Source organism: Perissodus microlepis, chromosome 15 (assembly GCF_051167445.1).
Source record: "Perissodus microlepis isolate ML-2025 ecotype Zambia chromosome 15, ASM5116744v1, whole genome shotgun sequence".
NCBI lineage: Eukaryota > Metazoa > Chordata > Actinopteri > Cichliformes > Cichlidae > Perissodus > Perissodus microlepis.
The window spans coordinates 24,905,376-24,924,422 of record NC_140475.1 but is presented as its reverse complement, the minus strand read 5'-3'; the positions used below and the strand labels follow the sequence as shown (position 1 = coordinate 24,924,422).

The 19,047-nt window shown below is 40.7% G+C and overlaps 1 protein-coding gene across 2 annotated transcripts in view; it reads right to left on the bottom strand.

The window, feature by feature from the left end:
- LOC146372238 (endothelin-2) overlaps positions 1-19,047 on the bottom strand; it is a 31,579-nt gene that overhangs the window by 7,352 nt on the left and 5,180 nt on the right. For both annotated transcript variants that reach the window (XR_014802691.1, XM_084952687.1), the window contains exon 2: positions 12,069-12,225. Coding sequence is in view for 1 of the 2 variants with exons in the window: in XM_084952687.1 (XP_084808813.1) it covers positions 12,069-12,225 (157 nt within the window). In the remaining variant the exon portion in view is untranslated. The remainder of the gene's footprint in view (positions 1-12,068; positions 12,226-19,047) is intronic.

The following is a 19,047-nucleotide window of genomic DNA, read 5'->3' as shown; positions in this document are numbered from 1 at the left end:
TAAATGAATTAAGCAAAAACCATAAACAGTTCAATAAATAAGTCAGCAGTTTTTATACAGATGTACCATTAACTGTGCTAATATTTTAAAGGTGAGTAATTTGATCAAATGTAATAACATATTCAAGTGTCAGTCGCTCAGACAGTAGCGGTTTTTGATACGGGCGACACGGGCGGTTGCCCGGGGCGGCATCACGGGCATCGGAAAAAAATAAAAATAAAAAATTACTCGTACTCATGCTGCTCCGACATCATGCCAGCGCATATTGGGAATGGCATAGGCACCGATCGGTTTTCTATTGCCCATTTGCTGGGAGTAAGAGCGCCCTCCGTTTGCGAGGTGCGCCTGCTGCTTGCGGCACAGGGAGGAGAGGCCGGGGCGGCGGGGGATTCTCTGGCTGGCTGCAGCAGCATCTAATAACCAACTCGCAAAATAAAACAAAATAAAAAAATAAAACAACAAACACGAAAACACCAGACATTATGATACATGATATATGCACCGATGTTTTTTCGAAATTCTATCAAGTGAGCGCGAGAGCCCTCGGTGCGCCTGCTCGCTGCTGAAATCAAAGTAAACTTTATTGTCATCTCCGCTACATACAAAGAGACGAGACGACGAGGCTCCAGTTACAGCAGTGCAAGTAAACAAACAATGTATATAAGAAGAGTAAGAAAATAAATATACACTTAAGACTAGGGGTAAAGGCATCAATAACAATTTAAAATGTATATTTTACAGTTTGATGATTTAAAGTCTCACACACAACCCGTCGATAGGGGAGGGGGACCGGCTGCTTCCAAATAGAGCACATTTCATTCATAATGATGTAAATCCAAGCCCATTATCTATTCATGATTTGAATTGGGGTTGTGCGAATCTGGGTTGTGCGAAATCCCAGAAATGCACCCTAGATAAAGTGAATCTGTGAACTAAGGTGTAGGTCTATTAGGTTATGTTGTGGTGATCCTCGGGTTGGGGGACTTATGTTCATACTGGAGTGCAAAATTAAAACCAATGGAAGATGGACAAGAAAGTTCAAAGCCATCAGGTCCTCAGTTTAAAAAAAAATAGAAAAGAAGAGGAGGAGAAACGAGCAAATGATACAGGTAAGCAGATGTGTCATTGGATAATGGCAGATCATCCTGAAACAATCAGAATCAGAATACTTTATTAATCCTTAAGGAAATTATGTGGGTCACAGTTGCTCCAAGAAGAAATAGTAACAGTAACAGACTAAACTCCAAACAATTCATTATGTTACAGATTTTAATATTAATTCGTCATTGTCAATTGTTGATTCTTCCTGTTCTCATTGTATGACAAATTATGATGGCTGTTTGGTAGCCGTTTGCATACAATGCATACTCTCTCTCTCTTCATATATGTGTGTGTGTGTGTTTCTCTGGTGAAATTCAGTACTGTTCCGCCAACTTCTTCCTTCTCTCACCCCAACCGGTTGCAGCAGATGGCCGCCCCTCCCTGAGCCTGGTTCTGCCGGGGTTTCTTCCTGTTAAAAGGGAGTTTTTCCTTCCCACTGTCGCCAAAGTGCTTGCTCATAGGGGGTCATATGATTGTTGGGAGGGAGTGGGAGAGGGAGTGTTCGCCCAGGGCGCCAAACAGGCTAGGACCGCCAGTGCGCTCAGATATGTGTTTGCTTGTGTGGAGTTTTATTCTGCAGCTCAGACAAAGAAGAAGATGACCTATGCTGCGCTAATCAGGCAGACAGGTGAGATCATCACATACAGAGGCTGCAGAGCACAATGGTAATGATTCTCAACACAGCACACTGAGTTTATATCTGAAACTACAACATTATAAAACTAAACCACGTACAAGTGGGCAAGCCCAACCTAGCCCTGCTTTCCTTTTGTCAGATTTTCTAATGCCCACCTGACCTGGTCTGAAACGACCTGTGATTGGCCAGAATCTCACATCACAGCGTGCTCCCCCTGCTGGTCTAAAATCAGGGCTGGGTGGGGGAGCGAGAGTGTAGTCCCCTCTGAGACTGCTTCATTTACAATTTGCTGAAACACTACTGAGGATTTTGTCTGTCGAGAGATGCCAGAAATATGTCTGCTGGAAAAATGAAGAAGGAAGAAACACAATTTCGCTGAAGAAAGTTATGTTTGGTGTTTAGATTTGGGCCAGACTTTTTGCGAAACAGTGTATATTTTTAACTTTCTGGATCAAAATAAAACGGCACACGGAGTTAAGAGAGATATATCTCCTTTGTGGAACTAACAACAACCCACAGACGTCGGAAAGATGACAAACTCCCCTTCTAGTTCAGCCAAGAGTATGAATAGCTATCTTAATCTTTAACAGTTCAATACTTTTTGAGGTTAAGCTATCAGGCAACGTTCACAGACCATCAGCCAGAGCTTCATGTAAGCAACCTGTAGAGATCAGTAACCACTGATAAATAATTTAAACAGATAAACCAGGGAGCATTCGGCTACAGCAGTGGTTCCCAAACTTTTTTTTCTGGGCCCCCCTTTGTTTTACACGAAAAACGTTCACGCCCCCCCACGCACTAGCACATCCTCCAACCACACACACCCATATTTTGCTCCATTGCGGTTTATTTCACACCTCAAACATTTAGTAAACAATTAAGCAAATACAAGTAACCTCCAATAAATGACAGGTAGTAATAAAATAAACTACTAACTCTTTTACGCTACATCCGCACCTACACGGGTATTTTTGAAAACGCAGCTGTTTCATCCACACGTAAACGGCATTTCGAATCACCGAAAACGGAGAATTTTTAAAACTCCTTTTAAAAATGAGGAATACAGAGTTTGTCTGGCAACGTCAAAGGTATGTGCCTCTTTTCACGTCAGGCTGTGCACCATGTTATTGTTTACATGAGATGAATTGCAGAATGGCAGATAGAGACAAAATACTGTTACTGTTAATCTGACTGTCTTCAGGTTTTACACGCAGTTACTGTCCCTCCATTTACAAAGGCAGAGGCATCACGGTGTGATTATTTTACATGTAGTTGTTTTTTCTTCTTCTGTGTAATAATATTCAACATTGCTATCAATACATTTTTCAAAAAAATGCCTCTGTGCAAAATGGGTTTAAAAACATAAACAGCTGTGGGATACTGTTTGTCCTTAATTTGAACGGGGAACAAATTGTGGCAGGATCAGCCTGATATTATTTTTATCCCGCTGTAACTTTACTGTATACAGAGCTAACATCTCCAAAATGTCAGCAGTAGTTAGTCATTACAACAAGTGTTTGTGAACTAAAAATCAAGAATGTGGGATACTGTTTGTCCGTGATTTGAACAGCCCAGCGTGTGCTCCCAAGAAGGGAAAGCCAATTCTGCAGGGGAGACCTACCTTGGCACTTGTGCAGGTGAAACCAAAGGGAAGATATGCTTCACCATATTTTCTAGTCTTTGGCTTAGAATGAAGTTGGTTTGGAAACATATTCAGCGATGCTTCATCTCCTGCTTTGCGTTTCCGTGGGCGCCCGTGCTAGCAGTGTCCAAGCGTTTTGTTTCTTTCCTTTTCATACTGCGCCCTCCCTGCCATGGCTCTGCGACCCCCTAGGGGGCGGGCCCCACACTTTGGGGAGGTCTGGGCTACAGAATGCACATTGATGCCCTGCGGTCAGAATTGAGTCCCTGCTTCAGACCCGCAATCAAAATCCTCGTCTCTGCCGCTAGTTTGCTATTCGTTAGTATTCCCTGGGCATGTTAAACGTTTGGAACATATTTCCCAGCAATCCATCAGTTACTTCCAAAAATGTACTCTCAACCAGAGTTTCATTTAACTGACTTTCAGACCTGTATTACAGCCAGACCACAAACATGACTTCGAATGACTGAGGGCGTTTATTTTCCAATTATGTCCACGTTAGTGCCCCTTATTATGTTCCACGCATCTCGCTATTTAAGTAGCGTCTCTGCAAACAGCCGCAGGAGTTAGTTTTCCTGCAGTGATTCAGCCCGCTGCTCATCCGTCTGGTGCCAGCAAGACCGCCAAGACGGCCTTCGGCCAGGCAGCAGGTCTGAGGAGGCTCTGCTGCTGGATTAGTGGCAGAGTTAACTAGACCACTGGAGGAACAGCAAGCAGATGCCGGTGGCTCACCAGCAAAACACTTATCTCAAAACAAGCGGGCGCATCCGAAAATAAACCTTCACTGATGGTAACAAACATTCTCTGTGTCTTAATATTACAAATATTTGGATTGAGTCTACATTTCAGTCCTGACTGGAGACCTGAATGGCTTCCCCTTTTTCCTTTCCCTTAATTAAATGGCGACACATCTGGCTCTCGTTGCTCTATGACCAGTGATAAAATGTTACCCTTTCATCTCCCAGCTTTCCTCTGCTCCTCGCCTCCTCCATGAGCACTCCTGTCTACTCATTTCTAAAATATCATTGACTTTCCTCTTTACTGCTTATTGACCTTCATGTTGTTTTTATGAGTCTGTTGGCTGCATTTGCTCATTTTTTTCTTTCCTTATGTGTCAAAGGGTTACTGAGCTCCTTTCTTAAGTTACAAGAATGAATAAATCTGAGTGACCTGAACTGTTGAACTGCTGCGATATGAGTTATGGCTCCACTGTTCTGCATACCTGCTGAACTCTTCTTTTCTACTTAAGGCTGTATTTATTCCTGGCTATCGATCATATAGATTCCCTATTGGCAGATAATGTGGCGCAGGTTGAAGGTTTTCTTATATAACTCTTATACAACAGTATATGTATTTTTTGATATTAGTAGTAGGGTCCAAACACTGAAAAACCTACAATAACACAACACTTCACTCTTGATTGCAGTGTTTGCTCACAGAGGGAGCTTTGTCCTCACATCTGTCTGCATTCCTGAGTGTTTGGCTTATTTCTGCTGCTCCGTTTCCCACAGCATGTCTTTGTCTTGTCTTTCTCCCCTCACACGTAACTAGTCATGGCAGATGGCTGCCCCTCCCTGAGTCTGGTTCTGCTGGAGGTTTCTTCCTGTTAGAAGGGAGTTTTCCTTTCCTACTGTCGCCAAAGTTCTTGCTCATAGGGGGTCATGTGATTATTGGGGTTTTGTGTGTGGTATTGTAGGCTCTTTACCTTTCAATATAAAGCCCCTTGAGGCTGTGATATGATGCTATATGAATAAATCGAATTGAAAAGTGAATCAAGTGATTTAACTGTAATTTCTGTCATCATGTCTCTAAAACAATCACCCAGTCTCCATACCCAACCTCTTTAATCCTCTCACTCCTACTTTGTTATTGTGACTTTCTTTCTTTCTCTTTCAGACTTTCCCTCATGCACAGCTTCCACCTCATCTTCACCTTACTCCTGACTTTCAGACAGTCTCAGCCACGTTTCCATCTTCCATCTTCTGCATCATCACCAGCAGTCCTACCTCCATCCTCTGCCCTTCCATCGTTGGGGACGTTGCCCTACATCACTTCAGCTTGGAGTCTAACCACCAAATACTTTATTACTCAATCTCTGAACAATTTCAGTTAACCTGTGCTTAACACTGATTTATTGAAATTGTTAGACTTTCAGGTGTTTAAAAAACATTAATGATAACTGTTTAAGATTTAACTTAGTTTAGTACAAACGTATGGAGGGAAAAGAATCAAGATTAAAACAATAGAACGTTTCATTGCACTTTTATTCATTTGCATATCACAGGCTCTGCTTCTGTGGCTGTCATTTGTTCCAGAAGATACTTTTTCTTGAACAGACACCAAACAGCTTCTTGACTGATGACTAATTCATCCTGCATTATTAATCTGGAGGACATTTAGAGTTGGCGGAACAACATGTGCTTACATATGAAGTTTGTATTTCCAGATCTCATCACAAAAGGATGATCAAAAAAGTTAATTTTCTCAGTTTCAACGTTTGATTTAAAAAAAAAAAAACAAACATTTTTTTTTACTGTTCTTATTAAACACAGGTTTTAAATAATTTACAAATTAGTGCATTATTTTTTTGTATATAGAACACATGGGCTCAGTGTTTTGGTACATGGATTAATCTGTCTGGAGTCTTTTATTTTTAAGAAAACCAGATTTTGCTTTCTTGTAATACTTAATGAGGTTTAGAAAGCCTCTGACTCTCCAGAAATCCGTGAGTCCCAATTATCTACAATCTTTTTGTTCTCCAACTACTGGGAGTAAACGCAATGTCCTGATGAACAGAATCAACTTTTGGAGATTTACTTACCTGGATGATCAAGCATGCATCAAGACATCTATAAGTGAAGCATAGAGCTATAAGTGAAGCAGAGCTATAAGGGAAGCATAGATCTATAAATGAAGCATAAATCTATAAGTGAAGCATAAATCTATAAGGGAAGCATAGATCTATAAGTGAAGCATAGAGCTATAAGTGAAGCAGAGCTATAAGGGAAGCATAGATCTATAAGTGAAGCATAGATCTAGAAGTGAAGCATAGATCTAGAAGTGAAGCATAGATCTATAAGGGAAGCATAGATCTGTAAGGGAAGCATAGAGCTATAAGTGAAGCATAGATCTATAAGGGAAGCATAGATCTATAAGTGAAGCATAGAGCTATAAGTGAAGCAGAGCTATAAGTGAAGCATAGATCTATAAGTGAAGCATAGATCTATAAGTGAAGCATAGATCTAGAAGTGAAGCATAGATCTATAAGGGAAGCATAGATCTATAAGTGAAGCATAGAGCTGTAAGTGAAGCATAGATCTATAAGGGAAGCATAGATCTATAAGTGAAGCATAGAGCTATAAGGGAAGCAGAGCTATAAGTGAAGCATAGATCTATAAGTGAAGCATAGATCTATAAGTGAAGCATAGATCTAGAAGTGAAGCATAGATCTATAAGGGAAGCATAGATCTATAAGGGAAGCATAGAGCTGTAAGTGAAGCATAGATCTATAAGTGAAGCATAGATCTATAAGTGAAGCATAGAGCTATAAGTGAAGCAGAGCTATAAGTGAAGCATAGATCTATAAGTGAAGCATAGATCTATAAGTGAAGCAGAGCTATAAGGGAAGCATAGATCTATAAGTGAAGCAGAGCTATAAGTGAAGCATAGATCTATAAGTGAAGCATAGATCTATAAGTGAAGCAGAGCTATAAGGGAAGCATAGATCTACAAATGAATCATAGATCTATAAGTGAAGCATAGATCTATAAGTGAAGCATAGATCTATAAGTGAAGCAGAGCTATAAGTGAAGCATAGATCTATAAGTGAAGCATAGAGCTATAAGTGAAGCAGAGCTATAAGTGAAGCATAGATCTATAAGTGAAGCATAGATCTATAAGGGAAGGATAGAGCTGTAAGTGAAGCATAGATCTATAAGTGAAGCATAGAGCTGTAAGTGAAGCATAGATCTATAAGGGAAGCATAGATCTATAAGTGAAGCATAGAGCTATAAGGGAAGCAGAGCTATAAGTGAAGCATAGATCTATAAGTGAAGCATAGATCTATAAGTGAAGCATAGATCTAGAAGTGAAGCATAGATCTATAAGGGAAGCATAGATCTACAAGGGAAGCATAGAGCTGTAAGTGAAGCATAGATCTATAAGTGAAGCATAGATCTATAAGTGAAGCATAGAGCTATAAGTGAAGCAGAGCTATAAGTGAAGCATAGATCTATAAGTGAAGCATAGATCTATAAGTGAAGCATAAATCTATAAGTGAAGCATAGATCTATAAGTGAAGCATAGATCTATAAGTGAAGCATAGATCTATAAGGGAAGGATAGAGCTGTAAGTGAAGTTATTTGTTTTTACCCTGTTCAATTCATCGTGTGCAATAAGCAGCAATGATGGATGAACCAGAGAGACTGTCTTTGTTATGTTTCCCTCTGTTTTAGTTCCAATCACTCACATGTGTGGAACTGAAATAACAAGTCAGCCCTAAAATATAAGGAGTGGAAAGAGATGTTTGTCTTCAGGCGTAGGAAGTAAAATGCAGTTATTAAAAGGATGAAGTTGATGGCTGAAATCTGTTGAGACACACAGCATCAGCGTTTCATGGCCCATCTGCAATGAAAGTGTTTGGTGTGTTTTGGTCTTCTCTTCATTATTAAATATCTTCTGATTTTCACCTTTCTGTATTCCAATAGTGTTTCAGTCTGGTGTGTTTAATGTGTTCCTGTTCCACTTCCTGTTTTATTTTGGTACAGTTCTGTCTTGTGTATATTGCGTTCAGTCTTTATTGGTCCCCTGCCTCACTGCTTCGTCTACACCTGTGTTGATTTGCTCTTCATCTTTGCTGTGACGTCTGTTATCTGTCTTCCTGTTTTCATCCCGTGTTACTTATTTATATTTATGAACTTTGCTTTCTGCTGCCTTCTTGGACTGGTGCTATGTCTCAATAAAGATTTGCCTTTAAAAAAAAAAAAAAAAACTGTGTCCTCAGTCTGCGTTTGGGTCCAGGCATTAAGATGGGCCAAGACCGTCCTGGCCTTTTGCCAAACTGTTTCCAAGTTCAGTCTCATAGATGCATCTGAAGAACGATCAGATTCATGACGAGCACGTTTTCTACAGCCAAACGTGAGGCTAGGAAATGACTGAGAGTGAACCTCACTCTCAGAGTGAACCTCACAAGACTTTCTTCTTGTCTACATGAAGCTACACGACCAGAGTTCTTGCAGCATTAGACCTGGAGGAAGATAAATCCTTTATGATACTGGAGGTACTGAGAGTGATTCAACAGGAAGAAATATAAAAACAAATATCCTCTCATTCAGATGTTGTGCTCAGCAGAGGCCTGCAGAGATCACGACAGAAGCAAAGGAAGATATAATGTGATGTTCGAGTGGGTAGGAGGCTGGTGTGGACAACACTTTGGGCTTCAAACTGTCACGGTCCTGGGTCGGTGACCCAGTGTTTTGTGTTATTGTTAATATTGGAATTCATCATGATTTATCACTGCTAGTTTGTTGGTTTCTGTTTCAGTATTTCTAGCTCCCTCAGTTCTTTAGGATTTGTACAGCCGACAATAAAGGCTCATTTTTTGTTATCATTCCACCCTTATTTCCATTTGCCTGCACTTGGGTCCCCAGTCTCCCCACGCCTCACCGTCTGCCTCGCCAGATGTGACACAAACATCAATCCCTGACAATCCCTGAAACTTTCAGCAAACGATTATGTTTTACTCATTTGGTGTCTGCATCAAAACAAATCATTCCCATTGCACAATTTTCTGTTTTCTCCGCGGTATACGCCTACAGGTCACGCGTGTGGAGGGGCGTCTGATAACACGTTACATTTGGACTTTTTTAAAACTTTTGAATAAAGTCTATTCAGCAGCACAACTCAAATCTCACACTGTGTCCTCCCATTAAAATATGACCACGCCATCCCTGACAGCATGTCATGCCGGCAGGCACTGAGTTTGACAGTTAATTATTGGCTCACATTGTCAGTGACAGTGCCAAAATAATAATATGTTTTCTGTTGTCTTGCTGTCAAATAAATGAGTCCAAAAACGAGCAGATGTTAAATAAATTGCGTTTGTTTGAGTTCACTGAAGGTGGTTCTGATCCTGGCGTCTCTCTCTTTAGTTTGGATCACCGCCTTTTTGGATGATCAGACACATCCATCTGTAACTGAGAGGGAAACTCCTCACTGACTTCACTGTTTGTTTGAACACTTGCGAAGGTGAAAATCGGACTTTAAAAACAGCCTTTGTGCTTCAAGTACTCCGAGATTTCTGTTTTCTTCTGGTGTAAAATAGCAGGGAGCCAAAGGATGTCCTTTAAAGGTTACACTGGTGTTACTCGATATTTTCTCTTTAAATAATACAACACGAGTAGAAAAAAAACAACATTATTTCAGCTTGTTCTGATCTTCTGTCTGTTGCTCTCCTACCGACAGTGTGAACCTTCAAGCGCTGTTCTCAAATGGATAATTTTGTTTAGGTCTACAGATGTGGTTATTTCCAAGAATAAAACATGTTGTTCACTCTGTCACGTGCATGTTAGCAAGGTTTCATATTTTAAATGACGCTGTGTGTGAAGAAAAAGGAAATGCACTCGGGACTCCCCAATGCTCTTTAGTGGCATCATTAGTGACGGCGGGTGCTGGCAGTGCTCTTTAAAGCGTCTTTATAGTGAAAGCAGGAAGATTGCATTTTACCACATGGCTATATTTAGAGTGAGCTAACAGTCTGAGACGGTCCCACCACCACTTGAGCCGTTTTTGGCTAACCTCTGGAAGCTATTTTGGTGACTTGTCTTTTTCTACACCAATTAATTTGGAGTGTGACTTACTGGCATGACATGAAACAGCTTACAGTGCAGTATCCAATTCAGGGAACACTGAACAGCATAATTGCACTTTATCAAAAGGGATGATGCTGTAAATACATATAGTAAAGCTCAAACCAGACTACTTTTTCCATTTTATTCTAAGATTTCTACACTATCTTCCACATTTTTACCTTTAAATCTTTTCATCTCATTATTTTGAACAGGGGTAAATTGAGTTATTATTATTATAACTGCGTCTCATTTCTAGAAACAGTTGAGGATGAAATGTCAACACACAAACGGGAGCAGGCTGTGAGGAGTTAAGCAGCTGTGGGCAGATAAAGGTCCGACCATGATTTCAGACTCTCTGTTGAGTTGGTGTTAAAGGGTTAAAAAAAGCTCTTTTGAAACACGGAGAGGAAACTGAGCAGAAACAACCCTTCTTTAGGAAAGGTGTGCTTTCTCATTAGCTCCACCACATCTAAGCGGTTACTCGTTGCTTGTGCATACTGAACTAAAATGAAGTTAATTGCTACCAATTGTGAAGGGAGCTGCACGCCTACTTCTTATTTGAGGCCAGCCATTTTAAAAAATATGAACAACTGGACTAGAAAAGACATTCAAGTCAACCCGACATGGCTGTTTCAGGGAACCTTTGTTACTCACTTGTCTCTTCACAGAGTTAAAGAAATGTAGTATTAGTATTAAAGCTCAAATAATCAGGCCCCATTTTATCTTAATGACCTTATAGTACCATATCACCCTATTAGAGCACTTCGCTCTCACACTGCAGGCACGGAATCCTCCCTTAGTTATGCTGCAATACGTGTAGGCTGCTGGGGGATTCCAATGATACACTGTGTGTTTTTTCTTCTCTCACTATGTGTTAATAGACGTCTATGCACTGAATCATACTGTTATTAATCTCTAGCTCTCTTCCACAGTATGTCTTTTATCCTGTCTTCCTTCTCTCACAGCAACCGGTCGCGGCAGATGGCTGCCGCTCCCTGAGCCTGGTTCTGCTGGAATTTTCTTCCTGTTTAAAGGGAGTTTTTCCTTCCCACTGTTGCCAAAGTGCTTGCTCATAGGGGGTCATATGATTGTTGAGTTTTTCTCTGTACGTATTATTGTAGGGTCTACCTTACAATATAAAGTGTCTTGTGTGTTGTTGTGATTTGGCGCTGTAAACATAAAACTGAATTGAATTGAATTGAAAGCTGAACCAGGCATTAATTAAAGACTTGTTGCAGTGGATGTGACTAAGGCTGAGGAGCTGTTCTGGGGGAACTCTGCCTTTTGCTCTGACCACCTCACATGACCCTGATGTGGATAAGTGGTTGAGTGTGCACATGTATGCTCAGTAGGACGGGTGCTGCAGAGTCTGACTCTCTTAAGGAGAAATATGGAAATGAAATGAGAAATGTAGAGAAAATTTCTAGCCTCACCAACCATTCAAGTCTCTGAATGGTTGGTGAATGGTTGCTCCATGTCACCACTTTATCTGCTTCAGACTCAGCAGTGAAGCTAATGTGCTACTGTGCATGTCTTTGGTCTGAGGCAGAATAAGGGTAAAATCACTGAAAATTCAGAAAATCACTGCCTTGACAAAACAGTGAAAGTTAATCTTATTCATGGACTGAAGCTGCTGCAGAAGCCTCCCACCCACGGCCCCCTGCTAAAGCTGCACGCACAGAGCTTTGTTTATCCTTTGGACAGATTATAGACAACTTCTTTTCTTGGTTTTGTTTTGTCATCACATTTACGGCAGTAAACTTTATCGCAACACTCCAACGTTTCATTACAGAGGAAACAAAGCCATAAAATGTTTCATTTTGTTCTCTCGCAGACTCACCTCGGGGTGTTGATCCAGACGATGCCAATGTGACAGAAAAAAATGCACTCTTTGTCTTTCTGGTTCTCGCAGGAGCAGCGTTTCTCTCGCCGGTGAGCCGTATGGGGGAGCTGCACTGGGGGGCCCTCCTCCAGCACAGAGCTCGAAACAGAGAGGGCTGGAACACACAGGCAGGGCAGGGTTATCGGCTATTAATGATCATCTACTCAAGTATGCAGCGATTCTGCTGCTTTGTCATGAGTGGATGAACGAGAGATGTTTGCATTAACTTGAGATTTGAGTTCAGAATTCAAATTTTTACTGCCAATTCTGTTTAGATCAATATTAATGAAGAAGCCGTGTGAAGCAGCTTTATGAGACAGTTCTCATCTAAAGCTGGTGTTGAGGAGAGAAGCAATCATGTTTTATCCACATGTCAGTCTCTTTGTCTCTTTTCTTTACATTTTTGCTGATGATGATCTGTTGTACCTCGAGGTGCAAACATACATTAAAAACTGCCTACACAGCACGTGAATTCCTACAGGTTCTCTTCTTCTCTGCTTTACTATGTATTTGGCTGTTCTCTGGCCACTTGCATAACTTGATGTTTTATGTACGTGTTTCAAATGCAAAGAGACATGAAGCATCAACAGGAAGAGTGGGAATACTGTGGGATCCTTACACTGTGAGCTTGCATGTGCAATTGCCACTGATAATTTGCAAATGCCTAAAAACAATAGACTGTATATAAATTCTGTAGTCATTTTAACAGGACCCATTGGGCAGGTCCAGTGCAAAAAAGCATACGCCCCCTAGTCTGAAATACGAGCATGCATTAAATAAGCATGGCCACTGGGACACGTCAGGAAAGTGTTTACTGGGGTCGTGTATCAACTGAGCAGTAGGGTCAGTTTCTCATAGACCTATTAGAAAAAATGGACATTGCATCCAACTTTCATTCCTGTATACTTCCAGTTATTATATCCAGAAACTATAACGCCAGGGTTTGCTCATATCACCAGCCCTGGGGCAGATTGGAAAACTGGTAAAACATAAGACTGAAAATATTGTTTTTAATATCTAGACTGGGTACAGATATTAATGTTTAAATTTGTATTGTGGTTTATTATTCATTTTATTTGCATTTGCTGCTATTAAGAAATGTCAACATAAATCAATAGGATACAAACGATGGATGGTGAAGATGGTAAACATTAAGAAAGTTCAGATACCCACCATAAGCAGCTTCAAGAGCCGCTCGCATGGCGGTAGAGCCGACTGCAGGATTATAAGTTAATGCATCAACAAAGAGATCCAGCCTGTTGGGGCCATGAATGCCTTTTAGAAATTTCATGGCAATCAATCCAGTACCTGTAGAAATAGCTACTCTTAACCTAACTAGTTCATTCACTCACAGGTTTTCCTTGGGTGCACAACAAAGGAAAGTCTGTGTGCAGCTTTTACTTTGTTAAAGTCGGAAATTACTTTATTCAATTTTATAGCCACAAGGTCTTCATCAACACCCCAGAAAAGCACATTCACAGCTACAGTCACATGACACCATGCCCTCCAACAGGCCTGGTGTTTTTCCGATAAGAGAGCCAGAGCCATCATTGCCTTTGTTTTTGTGGCCGGAATGTCAGAACAACTCCCTGTTCCTTCCCACTTAACTTAACACAACTCCCTTAGCATGAATGACATGTAATATTGTACCTGAACACAGACTTACAAACACAAAGACACATGTTTAAAAGCACACGTACACACAGAGAGCCCATAAAGCAGGCAGAACCCACAGACGGCCTTTGATCTTGTTCTCGGTGCGCATGGGAGAACGTTTAGGCGTCCAAGAGGGATTTACACGATTTACACGTGGGAGCAAAATAACACCTTTTCTCAAAATGAACTTAGGTGTAGCTCTGTTCTTCACCCGGCTGTGTCCCAGAGAATCACATTAGGTTTTTATTCATGCACATTTTCCAAAGAAAGTTCATAAAGGCTCACATTTCAACTAACCCCAGCCGTCATCAGCAGGATGAGCATTCTCAGACACACCAGTCAGTGGAGGTCCTTTTACTACAATAAGCATCCCAGTAAAACACTTCTCAAGCAACATTTTCAAAATCCTTTTGGGGGATGCTGAGATTTATAATCTCTCCAGGATTTTCTGGGACTACCCGGAGGTAGACCAGCACGGAAAACCTCCAATAAAAGGCAACATTAAATGGCTCTTTTTAAGTGGCAGATTCCAGATGCCAAAACTTCTTGCTCTGTATCTGAGACTGAGCCTAGCCCGCCTATGCTCGAATTTCATTTTGCGTCACATTTTTAACACATATGCATGCACTTTGCACTGATACAGAGCATTTTGTATATGCTGAGCAGCAGGGTGCTGTTATGGAGGAGTGAGGAGGTTTTATTTAGGCAAGTACAGACCGGGAACCACACAAAGCTACCTGCTTCTGTTTGCAACGTCATATCGAAGTTATGTGTGTTTTTGCACACCTGAATGTTTCAGTGCCAGATGGACACATCTGTCAGCACAGCAGCTTTCTGCCAGACATCATTACGATATCAGACACGACACGATGAGGAGGATAATGGACCTCCTGTTCTGCTTTACTTCACAAGTATATTCTGAAAAGGATCTGTGATGATTTTCTTTAAGAGGAAACCTTCGGACTGATTTGAAACACTGAATGTGAATAAAATGCCTTGAGAAGAAAACTCTACAAAATGTAAAATGATTTTAATCCCAGTTTAGCTTCAACTTCCTAAAAGCACTTCAGGCTTGATCCAGACTTCCTGACCTCACAGTGGGGTCGACACCACAGATGTTTCACATCACCTTACTGGTTGGTAGAAACTGAGCGGAGGCGTGATCAGTGGAGTTTCAGTCAAAGCAAGAATGTCAAATAAAAAACTAAATCTTTGTTTAAAGATAAAAACAACTGTTAATCTGACAGAAGAAAAATGACCTGTAAAGTGTAGTTCCTCTTTATGTAACTGAAGCTGGTGCAAGTACACCAGGAATTATATTTATTATTAGTTATTAGTCAAGGTAAAATAAAAAATCAGTTCTGCTTCGGCTAAAAGTTTTTGGGAAATTTCACGTCTCAGTGCTTCTGTATCTGGAGTTTGTCTTGCAGCATGAAGACACATTAAACAAACACATTTTCCAAACTGGTTTGCACAGTTACTTCTCGGACAGCCAAGTCCAACTCACCTGAACTGAGGGACTTTCTCGATACTGAGGTTTGAATCCATTTGGCATGGAGATTTCACACTTTTTATCCATGGTCCTCACATTTCCTCCTAAAAACACACATCCTTGAGTGGGACCTTTACATACTGTACATAGACGAGGTTAGACAAGCAGCTTAGAGGTTTCAATCCTGGCCTGCATGAGGAAACAGTCAAATAATGCTGCCTCTCAGATACCTTCAGAGATTTGTCAGGTTAAATCTCTGTCATCAAAACTAAATTCCTCAATAAAGACTTTCAACTGCTTGAAAGGCCACTCGTTTGCATCGAAAGCTAAAAAGATAATATGACACTAACCAGTTTCACATTTTGTGATATTGAATTATTATGTTCCTATTTAGTCATTATTATTCATCTTTTCCGAGGCTGTGCCAGAGGATGACTGAGTGAGTGTTGCTTCCAAAATGTCACTTTAGAGCATTGATGTCAAGTCCAAAGGCCAGAAATATGCCAGAAAAAAAACCAAACTGGCATCAACGTCGACCTTGCCTTTCTCAGTTTGAACACGTGGCACCCAGCTGTGCGGTGGCTCGAGTTTCTCCATCATTGCTTTTATATTCTTTAACAGAATATATAATATGCATGTTTTATGTGTACGTACAGCATCAGAGATTGCTGTACAGATGCAACCATCCTCGCTGGTTTGCATCTTTTGAACAGGGAGATGTCTCCATCGCTCATTTGTCCTGCCCTCTGATTAAGTTAAGACATCTGACTGAAGACGAAAGAAGCAGCTTGTTGTAATTACTGCAAAATCGGAGACATGGACACTGATTGAGCGGTCTGCAGAAAGGATAGAATAATACTAATAATGACAGAGTGCAGCGTGCAGATGTTTGCAGCACTGAGCGTATCACAAATCCTCAAGTTTGTCGGGGGAAAAAAAAGTGAACTTTTCAGTGCCATCACCTGTCGGCGCCTTTCGCTTCATCCTCACTAACGTTTTGATTTCAGGGCTGAGATCTGTCAAGAAGAAAATTGAAATATCATTTATCATCTTTATTTTATCATCGCAGCCTTCTTTGAACTTATCACCTTATTTAATTAAATACTCCTTTTTGTATGACAAAGGCCAAGATTTTATGACTATATCATAAAGACAAAATGACCTCTGCTGAATGAGGTAAAGACAACCTCCTGGGGCAATTTTAGGCCACCAAAAGGTTATAGTTAGGGGTCTGATATTGACTGATGGTGGACACTCAATGGATCACTCACACTCACACTGGGTTGGTGCACAGTCCCAAAGACGTTTGTGTTAATTACAATACTCACAAACCTGCAGAGACAGAGGAAATACAGGGTCTGCTTAGGTCTGCTTAGGCTGAGCATCTTCAGCTGATTCCAGATGTTTTTCAAACCTTCAAGTTTCAGGTTTTGTTTGTCTTGGGCAGAAGCCAATGAAAGCTAAGCATCTAACTGTTCCAGAAATAAACAAACAAAAACTGGGTGGGCATCAGAGCTTCTCGTGTTAATTCAATCACAAGCAGAAAATATCTAAGAGGAACGCGTCATAGAGAATAAAAGTAAAATGAAAAGACAATTTAATTCACGAGCTGGGTAAGAAGTCACATCATGTATCACAAAAGTCACGCAACACCACTTTGAGTTTATTCTTCCTGCAGAGCTCACTGTGTGGAACAAGGTGCCAAAATGTTCAGTCAGCACCTTGGGTTCAGTTCTTGTCTGGTTAGTGTCATTTCCAGAACCTGAGTTGCAAACTGATGCTGTCTGCCACTAAAACATCATAATGTGAGCTTTGAGAATCTTAATATCAGTCTTAGTAAACATTTGAATCCATAATTCAGATCCATCAGTCGTTTGCATATCAGGGAACATTTCAAAGCAGCTGTGACAGATAAAAGTGACACAAATACAATACAAAAGAGACCATGAATGTGATGCTCTTAATGAATGCCAGAACAAAACTACTACTACTACTACTACTTCTACTAATAATAATAATAATAATAAGAAGAACAACAACATATCAGACTGATCTTGAGCTCGGCATAATAAATTTTACACATACTGTGGGGGAAGCACTGTCCCTGAAATCTTACTTGGATATTTGCCAGTCTTGTTCTCTATAGGAGCATGAGTGATATCAGACTTCAAGCTGAAAGTTGGTTCTTTATTGTTTCCTTGCCACAGGCAGTGAATTACACTTTATGGATGTAAACATTTAACTTTTCCTGGACCTTATGATCTCGTCTCTGTATTTGGCACCCTTTCAGTCCTTTAAGCAGCTCTCAGCGTGATGCACATTTCCTTTCCCATAATTTGCATTTAGTATTTTGTGATTCTTTAGCACAGGTATCCACATGCCTGTGCATATGAACCTGCATACTTTATGTACATGTGCAAGTATTCATGCAAGCTTGTGTGCTATTTTGCATCTTTGGCTTAAGAACAAAAATAAAATCATGGGAAATACCAAGAGGCAAACCCCCTGTTCAGGATCCTGCATCGTGTGCGGACTGCTGAGCCAAAGTTTAATTTCTTGCCCCTGTTATGAGAGTCTGGTAGGCTCCGCGGGGTTTGACAATATTTGACAATATACACATGGATCAGCTGCTAATCCATGAGCTGGTTGTTTGGACTGGCAGAAGTCAGTGTGCAGGTACAAACCTCTCAGCCAGGAAAAGACTCGGTAACATTCAGTCCTTTGAATTCTTCAGCATTCATAAACACATGAAAAGAAACAGAAGGTATGCAGTGGTTTTGTGTAAGAAGTAAAACACTGTATTTAGTTTGAGCGCACTCTTGGGCATTGTCTCCGAACGTTCTACCCTTGGCGGGCACAACGTTCGGAGATTATAAAAAGGTACTGAGGCCAACATTAAAGCCAGAGTAAACTCTCAGCCTAATTTGAAGCCCCAGTGTCTCCAGTTTTATTTCACGAAAGGCAGAATAAAATTACACTTGAGAGTTTAAAAACAAAATACACTTTCCATCAACCATCCCTGATGAAAGTCTGACGGCCACCCTGGACATGTTGCTTTGTCATGTTGCTCCAGACTGAGCACGGGTGAGCACAGAGCGAAGAACGGCGAGCGTCAAGTTAGTGATTATGATGACACCTGAGCTACAGAAGGTAACCTGACTTTATCCTTTGTTGACGCACAGGTTGCAGTTTGATGAAGAAATTAACCCTTTCATGTTATTTGCCAAAACATTAGAGATTTGTGACTTTTTGAAGATTGTCTTTGTAGATTTTTAAGCTTTTTACCAAACAGCTGTTTGACAGCTGATGGCTTGTTCCGTTCCAAAATATTTGGGATAGGAAATGTAAAAGAGGGTTACATAGTGGCATGAAGATTGTGTTCAAGGATTAGTAAAATGAATGAAATAAATGAAAAAAAAAAAAAAATTCCCAAATATTTTAGTAAAGTGTTGTGCCCTTGCTACCAGAACAGTTTACCTGCTCTTAGCTACTGGCTGTCCAAACCTGCCGATCTCTGTTGGAGATACCAACACCATTCTTCCAAATTCTTTTACTTCATTTGTTTAATTCTAAAGTCAGCTGGCCTGAAATCCGGTGAGTGCCCAGGGTACAAGTCCCACCATTTCTTCCTAATCTAATCATTTAGTGGACTGGGGCATCATTATCCCAGGAGAGAAGGGTGATATGAGTTATTACTTTGCATTGATTTGCAGTGACCAGTCTCACTATAAGGAAAAATGGACAGGAACAGAAGTGTAGGGCTCAAACTGTAAGGGTCAGGGTTGTAGT